This window comes from Anneissia japonica, unplaced genomic scaffold (assembly GCF_011630105.1).
Source record: "Anneissia japonica isolate Jap-2015-1 unplaced genomic scaffold, ASM1163010v1 scaffold1587_len1432017_cov164, whole genome shotgun sequence".
In the NCBI taxonomy this organism is placed as follows: domain Eukaryota; kingdom Metazoa; phylum Echinodermata; class Crinoidea; order Comatulida; family Comatulidae; genus Anneissia; species Anneissia japonica.
The window spans coordinates 644213-665222 of NW_022713643.1; the positions used below are offsets into that span (position 1 = coordinate 644213).

At 32.6% G+C, this 21010-nt stretch overlaps 1 protein-coding gene across 1 annotated transcript in view; it reads right to left on the bottom strand.

Annotated features, from left to right (window-relative positions):
• Nucleotides 1-20681, bottom strand: part of LOC117108691 (homeobox protein unc-4 homolog) — a 24190-nt gene extending 3509 nt beyond the window's left edge. Inside the window, exons 1-2 of the mRNA XM_033250801.1 lie at nucleotides 19892-20681; nucleotides 6093-6262 (exon numbers count right to left, since the gene is read on the bottom strand). Of these exons, the coding sequence (XP_033106692.1) occupies nucleotides 6093-6262; nucleotides 19892-20135 (414 nt within the window). The 5' untranslated portion in view covers nucleotides 20136-20681. The remainder of the gene's footprint in view (nucleotides 1-6092; nucleotides 6263-19891) is intronic.
• Nucleotides 20682-21010: the final 329 nt, after the last annotated feature.

Sequence of the window (21010 nt, forward strand, 5' to 3'; positions counted from 1 at the left end):
ATATATAGTATTATACATTCCTTGCACGTTTGTTGTTCGTATATTTCGTAAATATTATGTATTGTTCATTTCATGAACTTTCCATCCGTGTATTTCACATTAATTCACCGAGTAAATAAATTTTCGTTTCTACAATTATATTAGGAGTCTGTTTGATAGATTTTCCATACATTCATTTATTTATTTGTGTCAATCGCTTTGTAATTGGTTTATTTTTCGTTTCCATATGTTTATCTGGTTTTGTAAAATCACCGTTGTAACTATCGAACGGATTGCAGAATAAAGACATCGCCACCGCACCAAGTTAATTAAACGATCATATTCCTCGTTATAATTACATTTCCCAATCCTCATTACGCTTAATTTGATTCGTGGATGTGAGAAAATAAATAAATATTCATGAGTTTTCAACAAGAAATATGAATAATTAGGAGTTATCAAGATTTTTGAATATTTATGAGGTAAAGCGATTGACAAGTTACGCAAATCACTGACACGTTATTACTCATTTTATAAAATTTATTTTATTTGCTACGATAATTATATTCATTAATTTATAATAAACATACGAAGTTGATCGGTTGAGAAAAACATATCGGTAGGCTTTAATGCATATTGAAAATAAATCGCATTATTTATGAAATATAATATTCAATAGAGGGCGTGATCGTGATAATATGCAGCATTGTTCTAATTAATACATTCAGTGATAATGTTAAATAATATAATATGTCCAAATTATATAACAACCATTGTCGTAATTGTAGTGATTATTTTATTACTTATATTCCTAAATGGATTTGCCGGATTGGAAAAATTATGATAAAAAATATTATTATCTTATTGTAAAATGTTATATAACATATTTATATATTTACTATATATACTTTTGGCCTATACATTATTCGTCATGACTTCATCTGGTTTCTCTAATGAAAAACATTAATGAAGATTATTTCCATCGTCATTGTGACTACTACTGTATTATGAATATCATTATTTTCGTTAATTGGTTTTTACTTTGCAATTAGTACCTGCATAAACAATCTTGATTTAATCAATATTAATTTCATCATTAACTTCATGACTTTCAATTACCATAATTACACTTATCATACCCTCGTTATCAGCTTCCGTCACAATAAGCCTACGTCATTGTCATCAACATATTTACAACTGCCATCAAGATGGATATTATTATTATCATCATAATTATCATTATTTTGACAATTAACACCAATCAACAAGTCTTCATTCTCATTATATTCCGTTATCATATAGGCCTTGTCATCATCTGCTTCATTATAAAATTCCAATCACCAACATATTATTCTCAAAGAAGTAATACTTAATTAAATTATTACCCGATCTGGATATAAACATGACATCAAAATTAAAAATAATTTAGGCTGGAAAAGCGATGAGAGGAGGAGGCATTTTATTTTTATTTTTCATTTTGGTATGGCCAAATATCTAGGAAACGTCAGTAGAAAATATTGAATGCGTGCGATACTGTAACGATTTCTAGAACATACTTTTTGATTTGAATTACAGAACACGCCATCTAAATCCGATTGTCAGATTCGATCGCATCATTATTAAGTCGCAATGAACAGCGGCAGGTAACGGTATAGTGATGGCCACGGGCGGGGACATATGGCAAATCACTGACATACCTAAATTAAAGAAGTTAGAAAATTTAGCAATCAATTGCGCTTAAATGATTTTAGACATTTGATACGATTAAACGTGAATTTTAGAACAAAACGAGTCGGAATAATTAGGTAGGCATCCTGCTCTTGATAGTTTTTTTTTCCTGTAAATCTGTCGATTCAAATGAAATGATGTATCCGACTGTATATTATGTTGTCATTGCCCAATGCGACAATGAATGTTATTAATACAATTATTGTTGTTATGTTAATATCATCAAGAATATTAGAACATATCATCATTATTATATTATGAATTCAATGAACAAAGAGTTGATATTATAATAATAATAATAATAATAAATGATAATAATAAGAATAATAATAAATGATAGTGATAATAATAAAAATATAATAATAATAATAATAATAATAAAATAATAATAATAATAATAATAATAATAATAATAATAATAATAATAATAATAATAATAATAATAATAATAATAATAATAATAATGCTATATAATGTTGCAATTGCCTGACTATCAACATTATTTTATCATTGTCTTTTCTCTCATGAAAATGGAATAGGCCTAATGTTTATATACATAATCATTAATATCCTCGTCATTATTGGGATTATCCACCAACAAAAATAATTTTACACATTATAACTTTGAACTTCTATTATTCTCATGTAATCTAAATTGACCGGGTATTTATTTGATTTAAATTATGACATGAGAGCTTATAGGCCTAGATTTATATGATTAGTAAAGATTATTTATGATGGAACAAATCGTAAATAATACTGTTTAGGGTGCAGCGAACCCTCATGTGCTACCTGTAAATGGGAACTTATGTAGCTCAAAATACTGGGTTACACAAATCGCGTGTACTCATTGTTCGAGTTAACGACATCATCTTAATCTTCAACCCCTTCAACGTAATAGAATAATATTGGTCTGTACCAAGTTTCATTTCCATTTCGGTCGTCGTTCAGTGTTTTAAGTGTTGTTTTAATTATACTGCTTGTGAGTTTATTTACTCTGTGCTGTAAACGAAATTAGCTTTTACAAACACTTCAAGTCTAAGTAAGTGCTAAATTATCGTGTAATTGGTGCACTTGGTTTAGTTACTTTGTGTGGACATTAGTAAACAGAAAGAAACGGGATTGTCAATAAAGAAAATTTTCTTTAAGTCTGCGCAGAATCAACTTAATAGCCAGTTTGCTTACTAATCCGAGTTTGCGCAAGGTTTAAAGCTGTTTTAACTCAACTTAGTAGCGTATTATTGAAAACATGTTTTTAACACGGTAGATTTTTTACGCGCATGTTCAGAAAATTCATTCTTAGTCACCAAACTAGGGCTGAACAAAACGAATGTGCTACGGTATTGTGAATACATTTCCATTTTTTTTTTCGCATAATCTTTATTTCAAATTCAGCGAAGTACCAATCAATTAAGTTTGTTTTAGCATCTATCACCCAAGATGGTTCACTTGGGTAGATATATTAATAATTATTCTTAGTAAAAACATGCAATATCAAACGATTGAAGAAAACGTTAAACGGGGAGTGAGTTCCAAATTGAAATATCGAAGAGAAAACAAGATGTTTGCCATAGCTTTTTGACTGCAAATGCAACTGTTTTAATTTAAAACACCTAATAATAAAAGACAACTTTACAAATAAACCACAAAACAAATAATATTAAATATGAACCACTAAAAATATATAGAAACCAATAAGAACTTTCTCAAAATCCATATCAATAAGGTTTATGTTCGCTTTGCTTCATTAATTTAGAATATTCTATGTAAGCAATAAAATATATACCTACACGTAATATAACTCCTTTCTATTATTTTTTGACATTTTCATTTGATTCAAATGCGTCCAAGGTTTTAGCTTATATAAAAAGTGTACATCGTATCGACTGCAAGTCCAGCACGTGATAAACAGCGTCCAATCAGCGACGTCTTTACTGAAATTTCTCCGAGTGAGATATATGTTTTGAGTTCTGATGTGAATTTAAGTAAATTTGATTTATCACTTTTAATAAAATAATTGTGATAGGAATATCATTGGCTGGGAACGGTGGACAACATCAAATACAACACACAAAAATTCCGAATGATATCTCTATAACAAAAACAGAATGTATACCTAAACCCAATAACGTTATAAGATGCGAATAGCAGATGCTGTAGTCACGTGCTAGAAATATATACTTGAACCGATAAATTATAGCGTAATATATATAATATATCTTTAAATATGTATCAATATAATGTAATTAGTGCTTTGTCAATTCACATGAACAGTAGTATCAACTGCAGATCGGGTTTTAGCATTAAGATTAATTTTATTTGGTCCTTCTGGTGGCTTATTTTAGATCATTATCGTTCTATTTTGTAAAATCGTACAAGTTACAAAATCTTAAAAAGATTTTATTTAATATCATTTTATTTGCATAGGCCTAAATAAAAGACCAATAAGAAATAAAATAAAGTTGCAGCTTAAGGTAAACATACTGTACTGTACATTATGCATTTTTGAGTATCAAGTTTCTAATTATAGAGAACGATATAAATACTGTTAAAGTTTACCTATCCATTTTGTCAATCACGTTAACTAAAGTTTATTAACAAGAAAATACAGTAGGCCTACATATATAGGCCTTCTAATTCTAATTATAATACATTATTACAAACAACATTAGTCCGCTTGAGTACAACTGCTAGTGCTACTACTAAGGCTAAGGCTATTCTATTATTCTAACCTACTCTGGATTAGTGTTAGGGGCCCATTGTGACAATACTGTGGTTAGTCGAGAATAAAATGATATACAATAATTCCCTCCATTTAACAGTTCGCATGTATGTGATGAATCAGTAGCAGCATACGTAAAGGATACAACTAAGTCCAAAGAAAGAAACAGCTAACTCCAACAAATTTATTCATATGTTATTGTTCCCCTTAAATTTATTGTTTACAAAATCACAGAACAATACCAACAAGGACAGTTTAAACAAGCCCAGCTGGTGTCACATTGCAATCTATTAGAAATCAATTCTGGATCAGTTAGTGGTGTAACTTGCTTGGAATAAATGAATATTATTACATTGCCAGTTAAGTACACAACCCGTCCTTTACCTGCTTTCATCAGCACACCGCGAAATCCATTACCAGTTGTTCATGACGCAACAAAAGACAACATTACTTAATTCATTGGCACTTAATTAATGTGTGCTTTATACCAGTTTTTTTCTTCGAGGACAAAATAACGGGCATATGTTGGGACTGATTTTACTGGGTACCGGTAATACATAGGCCGTTAATGAGGCAATTATGATGGAACGCCGGCGTAGAAACTGACAGCACCCCGATACTTTTGGTCTATTCAAATATTAGCAATGCTTTCCGCTCTCATGGTATACCCCACATTGTTAAGTCCCTAAGAACACAAACAAAAGGCTAAGCTATACCATGGCAGTACGTAAAAATAATACAACACCTAACGGTGTTGATTAAAATAAATTACCTTCGCACTACTATCTCAGTTAGCCCACTTATTTCTATCATAATTCGACAATTTCAAATAGTTCCAAGAAACTATTATGCCTATGTTTCCTCCGATCAAAAATAAATTATAGAGAATAAATTTACAAAAAAAAAAAATCGTGTCGAAAGTTCAAATGTTAACAAAAACAATTCCAAGTGGTGATTCAGAACTATCAGGGACCGCGCTTTACACAAGCATACATCTTGGAATTGAAACCCGTATGTGTTGAGTCCCAATAAACAAAAGTCAATCAAGTTTGTATAATCCATCTCATTTCTGAAAATTAATCACTTAAATTATGGTATCCCACCAGAGAATAAGTCCACTCACTTCGCGTAATTTTCTGTGCAAACAGCGAACTGATGATAAATGCAATGAATGTGCAGGCCTAGCAAGACATGTTGCCATAAGAAATCAAAGAATAAAAATCAGAACAATAGTAAATCATGTATTAAGTATGTATGTTATTTCTTAGGCCTACATATTACAGGCTATAACTGTCGTACCTTTAATCTATGTGGCATGATTGCTTATTGGTTGATTTATATAGCAGAATATAAAACGGATTTTTTAATTGACACTCTTTCTTCGACATTAATAAGCAGTATTAATTTTTAGAAACTAATGGCACCAAAATTCTAGCTATTATATAATTGTGTTTTTCCATTTATTTTGTTTAATTGCCTTAATATTTGATGCTTTTTTAATCTAGGACTATACTAATTTGTTTAGGTCGTGGACGACTAATCAATTTATTCTTCTTGTCTAATTTCTATAAAACAAGTAGATTAACTATGATGTAAAAATCACTGTTAAATAATCGACATAAAAACAAAAATCAAAACATATAGAGAAATTGTGTTTACTTACTTGTACGCGGGACTCTACGAGATCAAGTCTCATGGCGAGGGCTTCACGCGTGAACACGTCCGGATAGTGGCTCTCCGTGAAGGCCCGCTCAAGTTCTTCTAGCTGCCAGCCAGTAAAGTTAGTTCGACTGCGCCGTCTTTTCCCGCCATTTCCATCTTTATCGTCAATATCTATAAGAGAAGTTTTGTTAATCAGATACCATTTATGAATTTGGATAATCTATGCTGGGGAAAAAATCGACAGACGAATGGTATATTTCCAGTTTATTTTATAAACCTTTCTTTGATCCTTATAGTGTTTACGATCGCTAAATAACACGAAGTATTGCAGAACACATACTAAATCACAACTTTACCCTTTGTTATCAATCATTCAATATTGATGCCAGTGTAGGCGTATATCATAAGGCCAACATGGGCCTACGTTAGGCCTATGTGTTTTATAGGTGTGTATATAATAATGATAATAATAATTATGTATATAAGTATATATGTAACCAAACCATATATCTATCAGAGTACAGTAGGACCTACCCTTACAGTATTTAATAATGTATGATTGAAAATAAAGATAGGCTTACAAATGTTGAGCCGACCCCAATTTAAAAATTACAGGACCCCAGGCCTTCATTTTGTCTGAACAAAACGCTTTGTGTGTGCCCTCCGTAATGTTTGTGACGAATTGAATAGAAAATATATTCTCCAACTTCGGCCAACTCAATACAAAAACCATTAGTTAAAATTAATTAACTTCGACCCAGTTAAGCCACCAATCTTCCCAGATGAGAGATTAATGCAATATCACAGAATCGAATGTAGTTTAATTCTAAACACAAATGGCACACGACAATACAGCATAGCTCATCGTGCCCGCAAATATAAACGTAATTGGTTTCAAAAAACAATCAACAATAATTACTGTATGTCTACTATTGCCAATAACACAAATACCACCGCAAATACATTTAAGTGTCGAGAGCTGTGTACTAAAAAAGTGGTTGCCAGTAAGGCACTGGGAGATTAAGCAGTGAAAGGGATAAAATCCCTAAGGTTAGCCACTAAAAAATAATCACTAGGCCTGGAAAGTAATTCTCAGTAAATGTGTCCTAGCGACCACACATTATTCAGTGCGGTCTCAGACAGACAGGCAGAGAGCTAGCCTCTAAGACTGAGTTTATTATCATTACGAAGGGTGGCTTTGAAACCGATATTTCGTTCAAGTATCAACACCATTCAGAAATGCCAGTAATTGAATTGGGGCCTGTAACAAATATAATTCATTAAACCGTGATTAAACCAATGTATAGTTATGCGGGTGAGGTAGAACATAGCTGTTTATAGTCTTTTGTGTGATTTGATTGACAGATATTCACCCGCTGCTGTGAAAAAACCGCAGTCTATAATTTTAGTCGCGAGTGACTGACGCGTTCCACTCGCTATCCCATCGTTCAGCATTTTACATTGTATGCCCTTTAAGGCTTGAGAATTTGTTTTTCAATCGAGATTGTATTCTCTTCTCTTGTATCTATTCTACGACTGGAATTCCTTTGAGATATTACCAGCATGCCGGCTATAAATCATTACACGAAAGTGTGAAACGTATCTGATACTAAGTAATAAAATTTATAGATATGGGAGAATAAGGCATATTTCAATAAGAAATTATATCGTTCTTTTCCGTCATCCGAAAAAAAACTAATGGTAGGCCTATAACTATATAAAAAATACGTGTCTACAGAATCAACGTAGGGAGCTCACAAAACTAAGATATCTCTGTTGCTCCTACAATACATTTCTTATTGTTATAATTGCTGTTCAAGGGGATTGAATATGGTCCGATACTATTGAGAATATTAAACTTAGTTGGTGAATTAAAATTCTGTTTGAATTTACGTCTCAAAAGTGTTGATGCTGTAGATGTATGTAATGGGAAGAGTTTATACGGTTGATGCATTCACGCGCTGATCGCCAACTGGGAGGGGAAAATAATTTTTTGAATAAAGATAGACAAAGATCGAGGATGGGGGATTTGCAGCCTAGAGTAAATTGACGCGTTATCCCTTGGGGTGACGTGGAGCTTTATCTCTGGTTAAGATGCTTCTCTTTCATTCCCGGGGTCTTGGGTTCAGGTTATGCCCTGTAACATCATATTTTTTTTTACTCACGACCCAAAGATCTCCTTAATTACAAACCTCAAAGGCCTAACTATATTTCTTGTGTACACCGGGTACTGCATTACGTTTGTTTTGTTTTAAAAAGTTTGCCACTTTTACGATTGTAATTACTTTATAGGTTGCCATTGGCAATCTTTAGCCATATAAATTTATATATAGGCCTATAATGGATGTTTATCTTTATTACCTGTCTCTTATACACTGTGTGTGTATGTGTGTGTGTGTGTGTGTGTGTGTGGGTGGGTGGGGGTGTGTGTGTGACAGTAGTAAAGATAAAGATTCAATGAATAGATAGGTCAAAGTTTAGGGTTTTCCTGTAAATTAATAGGCTAATATATTTTGGTACGCCCGTTGCTAAGAAAAACAAAGGTATGATCAGATCACATTGACGTACAGGTCTACGGCATAGTTCCTAATGGAGCGTATTCTATCTAGGTGCTTGCAAACGATAGTTCATCATCACCATCATATTAATCAGTATTTAGACATCTTCTTATCTTCTCGTATTAGATACCTACTCTTGATATTCTATTTAATTAGCTCATTCGCACTTATAGCTTGTGAGAAGCCTCTTCATAATTAATTCAAGGAGTTTATAGAAAAGTTAATGAGAATTTAATAGACTTGAAAAATTTGCTCAAACCCAATATGTCAGTTCATCTATATATTCGGTGACATCAAACGAAGATGCGCAGTAACTTCTGTTGTGATCAAGGAGACGAAAGCAAAAGAGGGTAACTCCATCTTTGTGCCAAGGCTTTTCAGAGTAAAAAGATCTGAAAGAAGCACCGCCTACATGGTGAGATAAGTTAGGGTTTATGGGTACCAAGACGCAGTAATTTACGCCTTAGTCTTCATCTAAATCTAGGCATATAGAACTAATAGTTTAAAATCTGCAAATGTGTTCGGTAGGTAGCATGGTAAACCTGAAATAAAACTGAATCGAACTAGTTGTCACTATTAGGCTTAGCCGTATTCCGTATAGGGTCTGTGCGTTCGCGTTCAAGGTAGGTTAGTAGGCCTAGGTCTATATGACTTCCCGAAGCCTTGATATTATATGTAATATAATTTATTACCTAATTAATTATAATTAAGCCCATTTCTATGTTGATTTAACAAGTCAGATGTTTTTTAATGAAGTTTCATCCAAAAATGTTTCGAGTAAATTTCAAGACGAATATTGGAATCTGATTTCGCAGAACGAAGTATTTTATCAGCGTCTGGTTTCCAGAAACGAGGCACATAATTGGTCAGTTAATTAATGACACGATGTGTCAATTTCTTTATTTTACTTAACTAAATACCAGTCTATTAACAGAACGGAAAAGCAAATTGGAAAAACCTTAAAAGTGGGTTATGCACAGGTTAACCAAAATAATTAAAACATTTCAAAGTGATGATAATGAAGATGTTTTTGATGATAATGATGATGATGATGATGATGATAACGATGATGATAACGATGATGATGGTCTAATTTTAAGAATTACAAGAATAACCTAATTTTCCATTCTCATGCCTGCCTAAGTCAGGCATTGAAATAGGCCTACACAATTATTGCAATTATTTAGGCATGGCTAATTATAAATTATAGTAGTTAGGACTACAACTCAAATTTATCATGTGTCCCTAGGTCTATGGGTGATATGATTAGGTAAGTAAGCATTATTTACATTTGATAATTACAAAGATTTTATTCTATTATACTAGGTCTACGTCGTTTGTAAGGGATGCGCTGATTGGTTAAGTACAGAGAGGTAATTAACATAAGCTTCTACTAATCAAAGACACGAGTCACACAATTTTAAAATAATATACTTATAAACTGAACTAGTTTATTAAAACCAAGTGGCATCCTTTACAACGAAAACAATTTGTCTCTGTGTCTTTTGTCACTAAAAATTCATCAAAAAAATATTTTATTTCAATAAAAAAAGTATACCCCAACCAATAAAATGTTTGTATTTTTTTTGTAATGTCGAACTTTCTGTACGTCTAGCTTTATGTGATATTTCTTCCTGTATCGAAAAGCAAGTTCCATCATTTTACAACAACGATAGTTATTGAATTTTGGTCCTCGGAATAGAAATCCATTTAAAAAATTGAAAGAATTTTTACTTTACAAAGTAGAATTAGTAAGCTGTTGATTCGTAACTAGAACTTGATGTAGACCTCGAACAATAATCATTTGGCTGCGGAGAAATGACCATATCTTTTGTCTACCAATGTTAGGCTTACTTTCAAAACCACGCTGTCAGGATATTCCTGTATCGACACGGTTGACCCCCAGATAGGCTTACTATTATGACGAAACGAGTGAATGGAATACTACTTGTTTGCAAGTGTTATGAAGACCGCCGAGCGGCGCACTAGTTCTTGTAGTATTGAGTACCGTTATATTGACGCACCAAGCCTGCAGTAACCGCAGTAAGATCGAGCCTTACTGCAGTTACTGCGATTACTGCAGCAAGCTCGAGTCTTAATATCAATCCGATTCAATCAGCCAATGACATCAAAAGTGTTAGTTTAAATTCCGTCTTGTATAATCAAATATTATATTTTTACGAGCTACGTTAGGTTGGATTTCAATAGTAAACGTAACACAATCTCGATTTCACTTCGTCTTTTATGGACTTAGTTGGGATTTTACGATCAATCTCATTATTTCTAATTTCCCTGTTCTTCTTGATTTACCAAGCCTTGCAGAGGATAATTCCTAGCGAAATCGTATACACCATTTTCACATAAAATTAATTACTATTTTCTAACCGAAATCAACATTCGACCAAGAGTATATATGCTGTAACATTTAAGGATCTTTTCCATCTGGTTTATGAAGATAAACTACAGTTAACCTGCCCAGAGGAGAAAGAAGATGCGCATAAAAAACTGTGATGCCATTTCTGAAAATATATTTTTCGACTACTCTGTAAAAAACAAAAATCAAAGTAACTGCTTGAACTCGAAGAGTGTATGCATGGTCGACATTCTACGGTTTACCTTTACTTTATATTAAACATTACACTAATACAGGGATTAATTAACAATATTGATTGTATGCATTATCATGACATTTTTTTTTTATAGAGGAACTAACTATTGTCGGAATTTCGTTGGTACAGTAAGTTCCGTATAAACCCAAGCACGGATTTAAGCAGGGCTCAGCCACCCCATAAGTTTTTGAGAAAAAAACACGCGGGAATAAGTAAAATTATATTCTGAATTATGTTCTGAATTGGAAGAAAAGTTCCAGTGGCCATCTAGAGGTGCAATAGGCGTAAGATTATGTCAGCCCAACCACCATGGTTGGGCTGCTGAGATTGTCTACACTCCTATCCGTTACTGACACCCTCACCCCAAACCCCTTACTTTCTCATTGAAATATTAGGCCTACTTTTTTTACGGTTACGGTACTCAAAGTGCTTAATGAATTCGGACTGACATGTCATGATCACGGTGTATTACAATTACATACGGTCTTTTGTTTTTTTAAATGATACGGTGGCTTATTCCTATTAGGCATACCTTGGTGTGTTCTGTTTTGTCGTTTTCTCCTTTACGAACGGTCAGGAATGTATTATAGTCAGTCTGGTTTTCATTTTCTGTTATTCTAGCAAGTGACCACCTCCAATGCAAGGTACTACTTTAGCCAAGATTGAATTTAATAATTGAAAGATTTAATTTGATCAACGGATAATAGGTAATCTTTAAAGTGGTCGGAATGAAAATATAACTCCCGATTATACTAATTGAACATATAGAAAGGAATTCTATCTCATAACTTGTTAACGTTGCTCAGAAAAAAAGGGTGCCTATCGACATCGACAGCTGACTGGACATGAGGTACCCCTTTGGAGAAAAGAGAGTTGTTGAATGGATTAGCCCTCGTACTGTGAGTAATTCAGCCTAGTAAACCTACAGGTCATAGCTTATTCCCTATTTTTACATAACTCTCCTTCGGACAATTACAAATCTATAGTTGCATTGGGCGGGAAACTGAACGTGTTTGAAACAATCCAATCTGAAGTAAATGCAACATTGCCAATCGACAAGCCAATTAAACGGGACTTTTTTTCCCAGTTTAACTCCTACAGAATGGACGACAGTGAATGAGTCTGTATGCTCGTGTCACTATGGTAATCAATAATCGTGAAGGGATATTTATGTGTTTAGGGGTTTAGGAAAATATACTTTGAATACCGTTGTAGGAGATGGAAAGATTGTGTTTAAATCGCCAAAAGGCAATGATAATAATAGTGGTGATAAACATGACGATGATAATGATGATAACGATAATTATATTATTATGATTTTTAACAATGTTGACGGTAGTGATGATGATATGAATTATGATGATAATTATGATGACAACACTGTTCAGAATGATTAGGGATGATAATAATGATGATGATAAGGATGATGACAATGATGATAAGGATGATGACAATGATGATTATGATGATAATTACAATGATGAGGATAATAATAAAGAGGATGATGATAACGATGGCCAATGACATTGAAGATTATAATGATAATAACAGTGATAATAATCATAATAATCCAGGCCTATAATCTGTTCAATGAACAAACTTCCACAGTAGCATGGGCCTACTAAATAACATTACTTTATCCTTCTAAATGTCATCTTACAGTTCACTCTGATCGTCAGTACCATCCCGACGTGGACATTCACGTCTCCTGCAACTAATTTACCTGTCGCCGATAATGTTAAATGTGTAGGCATTCGTCGGAAATAAAATATTGACGTCATGTTTAAAATATCAACCGGTAATAGTTCGTTTGAGCGCAAATAAAGTTGTTTAACACTAGAAAAATCTGTTGCTGCTTACAAGTGTTATGTGAATCCAGCTTTATAGACCTAGGAAAATGCATATATAGGCCTATTATTTTTCCAATTACAGTTTTAATATAGGCCTATAATAGTGTTTTTACCAATGTATTATAAAATAAATAAGCTATTATAATTACAGTAGGCCCTATACGATATGATGATGTGATTAATACTATAAAAGTTGTTGTTATGCCTTATTAAAATTAGTTAATATATATATATATATATAAATATATAAATATATATCGAATATTTTAGGTCTAGTTTTCTTCTGTTTATTGCAAGTATTGATATAAAACATTACGAATCATTGCGATGATTAACAGTATTACAGTTTACAACGAAATAAAATAATTACATTTTTAATATTTGCATTACGTTGACATTGATGTATGCTTGTGATAAACGAATCAAGTCTTCCATTTGAGGTAAATTTAATCAAAACGGAACTCCATCATCATCTTGCCTGAACCCTCAATAAATAACGATCAATGTCAGAAACATGTTATTCATAATTAATCGCAGAATCATCGTATCAATTAGTTTTTAGAAGTTCTCATTTTACACTGCCTGACGCTAAACCTTGTAACATATTACACTGTGCATATTTATACGCAAGCTGTATCAAGACTAGGCCTATCTAATTTCCTTTTACAAAAAAAAAACAAAAAAAAAACTGTTGTATGACCATATATAGCCATGATGTGCCTATATATGGTCATGATATGATGTCATTAAGACGATATTTAGACATGTCACATGGTTTTTTTTTTCAAATAAATGGAATAGTCTGCACAGAGCTTTACGATAATTTAAAAAAAAAATGAATTTGTGCTAAACGCACAATCAATACATTGTTCTTATGTTGTTCTATTTAAGAAATTATGTATTTTTGCACCAATAAACACTTATTTACTGACAAGGCCTATATATACGCAGTTCATAAGGTACACATAATATATGGCATACGTAGACCTACAAAGACCTTATGATTTACAGTAAAATCATTTCACGCCAACTAATGAGAGGCAACACTATAGTCTATTTCTTACATAAGTTCCATTGTTTTAAGAACTATTATCATCAAAATTATAGTATTTTAAGAAATAAATGTTTAAACATAATAAGGGAAAACTATAGTTTCTATTTGAAGACGTTGTAATCGGTGATCATGCTTCTACTCTCGTGGTTCATTTGAATCCTTTCATTATAACAGTTAATATCCGTAAGTTACATCATAAACCAAACCAATAAGGGTACAAAATATAAACAAAATAACAGGAAAAGATCGATCAACGTCTTGAAAAAGAAAATAATTGGTATGATAATAAAATCCGGAAGTCATCGAATGAAGTGGACATCTCTTAATGACGATTTAATAAGGCGCCTCGCCAGGCTAAGTGATGCAACTACTAGGCTAGTCGCAATTACATTGAGTGCCGATGGAAGACCAGGTCAATTTAATTTAATTTAATTTAATTTGTTAAATTCTTCGTATTTCAGCACATGAAATTGAATTGCAAGGGATTAGTATTGTAAAATATATAAACCAGTGACGGGTTTTAAAATGACAATGTAACAATCTAAACAATAACAAAGAATCACAACAAAAAGACACTTTGCCAAATATCTCCGAAAAATTGAACATAAATAAGAATTATGATTTTAACTGCGTTCAGTGCTCTGCAGCAACTGGACACTTTTTTCTTATTGTGTCTACAAACATTAATAAGGTACCATTCATACTAAGGCCCTACCAAATTTTGATTGACAAAAACACGTGACATGCCTAAATATGGCCATTATGACATCACATCATCACCATGTATAGACACATCATTTCTATATATGGGCATACAAGAGCTTTTTGTCAAGAAAAAAATGTGATAGCCTGGACAGAAATTTAGACGGGCAATAGGGTGATAGTAATACCATGAAGGAATTGTACGGTAATTCCTCCCAAGGACCCCTTGACTATCCTTTAGCACAACAGACTGATAGTTATTCGCACACAACCGGTAACCTGTGAACTTCACCATGCGATTATGATCTTTCCGAAAAGAGACAAAAATATGCGGTAGCGGCATTCATTTATGACAAAAACTATAGTCATGATGTCAGTCAAGGCGACTAATTTACGACAAAGTATCCGTATGGAGACCACGTGGCCATTTGCATAATTAATTGAACGACAATCGTTATTATTTTATCCGTCAGCTTTTTGCATTGCCCTATGTTAAGATGTGATTCATCAACTGTCTATTTGCCACTATTTAACTAGGAAAAGCGTAGGCAATAAATTATCAACTCATTTCATATAGGGTTGAGAGATATGCACGCTATATATACATAGCCATTTGGCTCGGGGTGTTTCATCAACGTATTCTCAATTGACCTACGGTATATTAACGTCACCTTTTTCAGAAATACTTATATGTCTGGATGCGCGTGCGTGCGTACGTGTGTAACTCTCTGCCATGCCTTTTCCATCCACCGACCAATCTGCCCATCATATACTGATACAATATAGGCCCATGGATAACAATGCCTATAAGCATATACACATATACATAATTATAACTCAGTAAGTAAGACCAAGAGATGACAACGTCTTTCTATTAAGTCTGTAATTCATTGTCATCTCCTCGGTGTATAAGAGACAGGGCCTATATATTAACTTTCTTCGATGATTTATATATAATTTAACAGTGTTAAGTGCTATCTTGATATATATACATACATATATATATATATATATCCACTTAATATATATATATACTTATATATATATATATATATATATATTAAATATGGGTATATGCGTTTCACTTCTTGTCTTAACATAGTGCATTTTTTCTGCACCAAGCCAGAGCTGCTTCATTGCTGACAAAGAAGAGCACCACAGCAGGCCAGAACAATATCCGCTACATATAAATCGGCACAAATAAAAAAACTATACAAGAAATAATCGGCTGGGGAATTGATTCTCAGTAAAAATATTGTTTTGGCCCGTGGCACCACGGAGAATGACACGTTACACTAATTGTTAACGAGATCCCACGGCGTTGCCCCGCTCTAACACCACGCATCTTATCCGATATTATATAGCAAGTAGATGTTTACATTAACAAAAGCGGTTCTAAATCCACATGGATAAAATTCAATTCCGGTAGACATATTTGTATTGTGCTATTTACCGGATCGTGCATCATACCAATTTCACTTAGCGTCGTGTCGTAGACTAAATCCGCTCCGTATTAAGGCCAAGATTCATTTGAAAAACAAAATAAGTCACTGCATAAATAAATAAATTGAGCAAATCCAATTTATCGTAAATAGGTCCAGTTTCGCTGATGAAAATTTATTTCGGTGAAATCGACAGAAATAAGCGACAGCAGTTTGGTAATCTTGTTTTACCTGGATGCATGTTGTATAAGCCTATAATACGCAGGTAGATGTAATTAATTCTCTTTTCAATAAATAAATGAATAAATAAATGATGAACATTTAGTACCTCTATTACTTAATATTCTTTTGCTCAATATGCAAAGATCTAAAGATCGGTCTTAGTTGGTAACCCGGAGCTATAGTCCTTGTCATATCGAATAATGTCCATATCGTTTAAAGGGATTTTATGCTGCTTCATTAACTCATGAATACACGGTAATAGGGTATATATCCTCTTCTGTTACGTTTCTGTAATAATATGTAGCCTAGCCTATATACAGTATATAATTTAGGCCTATATCATTCATATATAATGCTTTATTCTATTTTTATATACAGTCTAATTTACGTTTATTAGAAACATTGGGAAATTAATAATGTATAATCAACGTAGTCAATTGATATAAATAATAATAATAATAATAATAATAATAATAATAATAATAATAATAATAATAATAATAATAATAATAATAATAATAATAATAATATAAAATGTGTTGTGCGCCGGTATTCATCTGTAAAGATGCATATGGCGCATAGACACAACAGCGCACATCAAAGCTTAAACTACACTTAACTCCAAATTTCAATTTACTTAATTCTCATATTTTTAAAAAACTTTATCGACGCTGGGGTCAATTTATTTCAAATGGAAAACTGGCCACGATAACGAAAACAGCATCACTATCACCCTGTATTTAGGAGGATTCAGACACAGGGTTCTGAGTGGAAAAAAAAACAAAACAATCCGGACCGGAGGACCTAAGACTAAACAAAGGACACTATAAAGAAACCAAGAGTGAAAGTTTGGCCTAAATAGGCCTAATACTAAAAGATAAACCGTTCACGATGAAAACGGTGAAACAAACAATGTCGAATAACGGACAATATTAGTGACGATTCCAAATGTCTTCCTTAACATTTTAGTAAACTGGTGGCATTGTCGTAATCATAACTACATATATGACGCATCTAACATATTAGGTATGGGCCTAATTACAATTATAAATTGAAATAATGATAATTCAATTAAATAAAATTATTTCAAGTATAAAATTCATAACATAAATACCATGACTATAAAAATATTACCATTATTAAAAATGCTGTGTTAAAATGTATTTGTGCTCCCTGGCATTAGTTAGGTTACAATGGTAATCACATATTATTATTACTTAATATACAATCTATATAACGACATAAAGTTACACGTGAAATCTTATACGGAAAGAAATAGGTTTAGTACCCTTTAACTGCCACCTGCTACCCTAGAAACATTTTCACTCCCTAGGCCTACCCTCCACCCAAATAAAAAAATGTTGAGTATATGAGTATAATATGTGTCCATTCAATCATGGCTTTTTCAACCCTGGACCTAAGACATGAAATTTTATGTTGTAGTAAACACTCCCCCATATTTTCAAAGTAAAAAATTCCGCTTTAAAAAGACCATATCAATAAATGAACCACTGGTGAGATGGACTGAAATATTTATGTAACGACAGAATAATGGTATCAAAATATCCACAAGTTATTAGTGAAATCATGGACCTATCTTATTATTAGGTCCATTGTAAAATATGTCCACATTCAAAATAGTGTAGGGCTATTTGTTAATTTCAACCATAAACAAAATCTTAAAGTTTATTCAAGTTATAAATAAAGGTATTACAAAGTTATAAATGTAAGTAACCAAATCTAAGTATATGGTCTATTTATTATGGTTGCTTTCTTAAACCATAGACCTATTAATACGATTAATAGGTCCATGCTTAAACTGTTAATTTCATTAGTATTATAATTATTAATTTATTTTATTTTATTTTATTTCAAACATCATCCAACAGCTACAGTAAATCTAATTACAGGATATCTTAAATACATATAAAAAAATACTATACAAGTAAATAATTAATTATAATTATTATTAAATTTGAATTTTGTTTTTATTTTAAAAAGATATTGCATAGATAAACATTACAAAAAGGGATAAGAGAAAACAATATTCATAATATTGCAAAATATAAAGATTTTCGTTTATTTTTGTCTCAATGTTTTTTTGATGTATTTCCTATTTTAATGTGTTTTTCGCGAGGGGGCATTATATCAAAGGATCTATAAATAACAGTAGAAACATTGCAAGGTGTTGGTAATATGGTGGAACGTTAGGTTTCTCAATGTGTCATTAAACTGAGTAATGGCGACCGTTCTAGTACAGAAAAAAAAAACCAGATAAAAGCCTGTGATCTACCAATTAAATAACACTATGTTAAAGGACCATTGAAATCAGCCCCATAGTCTATTCTAGGTTGTGTTATTAAAAATTGTATTATTATCAATATTACAGAGATTATCAGCATAATCAATGTTCACATATTCGAGTTTTCAAGTTTTCGTATTCCTTCTAATCTATTATGATTTAGGCCTGTAATTCTGTTTACATATCGCCACAATAAATTCAATAACCAGTTTGATAATAACGAAAATATGTATGGATTTTTAAAAATATCATAATGACTCTAGATAGCACTTGTATGTCTACCGCCAAGCCTACTTACTTGTACCACGGAGGAATTATTTTCTCCATGATTGTACTAGTGTTTAGGAGAACTAGGCCTACGTGAAATTACACGGAGAGGTACTGTATTAACACAAACCTCCACTTGGGCCTATAGCACTTTGCATTCAAATCACACTAACGTAATTATTATTCGTTGTAATTTAAATAAACACAGTATTTTTTTTTATATAGGCCTATTATCATAAGCTGATCATAAAATATGCTGAGATTTCTTAAAGTTCGTTTTTAAAATAGTAAATAAAACCCAATTTTAATATAGTTTAAAAGGCCTAAAAGAAACCCTATTTGATCTAGAAAAAAATATGAAACATAATAAACCATTTTAAAAACGTATGCGAACATATCTAAGTAAGATTATTTTGCATTATTGCATTAAGCATTAATAGAACAGGTTTTATATCAAATAAAACATAAATAGTAAGTGTTAATGTTGTAATAGACTTCCATATTTTTAATTTAAATTAATAGGCTTCGACAAAAAGAATTTATCAATTGAACTTCTTTTTCTGTTTCTGAAAAATATTTCAGTAAAGAAGTTATACATTATATATTTACATATATATGCCTATATATCTTTATATATATATTGTATCAGTATAAGAAAATAATAACACACACGATATTGTAAAGATTCCCTCAATGTATCGAATATCAAAGTGTTATATAATAATAATTATATTATAAATGTAATATGATAATACTATAGTTATATTGGTATTAGACACAAGTTTCTAACTTACCAGATCTGCAGTCGTCATCACTTCTGGCTTCCGAAGTTGTTGGGCTAGCGATGTCCGATTTGGCCATTAGTCCTGGGAATCCTTCGATTTGTCTCAATGATAGCGAGTTCGGATGCAAATGGTGAAACGGATTCTCCAGGTAGCCCCTAGACGGTAGGCCTAGGATATGAGGTGCAAACGGATAATTAGGGATGGCAAGACGGGACACAAATCGCGGATAGATTGAGTCCAGAACTGCGTCCATGGTTCCGTTTGCTAGCTTAGCAATGATGAATTCAAGGACACTAAGTATAGTAACAAATAAAAAACTTGTGATTTCAAATATCAAAATACCGCATTAGAATAAGCCTATATTAAAGAGCAAGTGAATTGTTATCCGTTTGTTGTATTTTTTTTTCAAGCAGCTTTTTGGTAAACCCAGAGATAGAAGCGCACACACTGACAGGACACTCCGCTACAAACGCGAGATGTGGTTACAAAAGATAAAAGAGTTATCGAATATTGCTTTTAGCAATTTACATTAAATATAATAACATCCAACACTCCTGTTTGATACCCAATTATCGTACTCGCTTAGCTACCAAGTCATTCGGTGATGGCTCGTTACAGGTCAAAGGGGAGGAGACATAGGCAGTCAGGCGACCAATCAGATTAGTTTATTAGCCGTGTTTGGTTTAGCTTGATTTCATTTGCTGAATGAGTTTCCAGTTGAATTACGGCGAAGCAGAAAAAGATGAAAAAATCGTACGCCGAGACCTGTTTAGTACGAAGTAGACGTGTGAACGCCGACAAATGAATGAAGTCAGCCAGAAAGGCAAAGTTAGATTAGTGTACCGACCGCCCTGCGTGGTCAACACAAAAGGTGTTCGAAATCAGTGTTAACTGGGCGGTACTGTTTAATTGTGTGTTTTGTTCGCGGACGCACTTAGCGTGAGATGAACATCATAATATACCAGTAAGGCACACTATCGTACGCTATAATATTGACACCATTCATGATCTCTGAATAGTAGTTAATACTTTAAAGTTTGCGACTTGTATTAGAGCCAAACCGAGATTAGCTACCGTACCGAAACTTGCAATCATACTATTTTCTAAGACATATGGGACAGGATATTT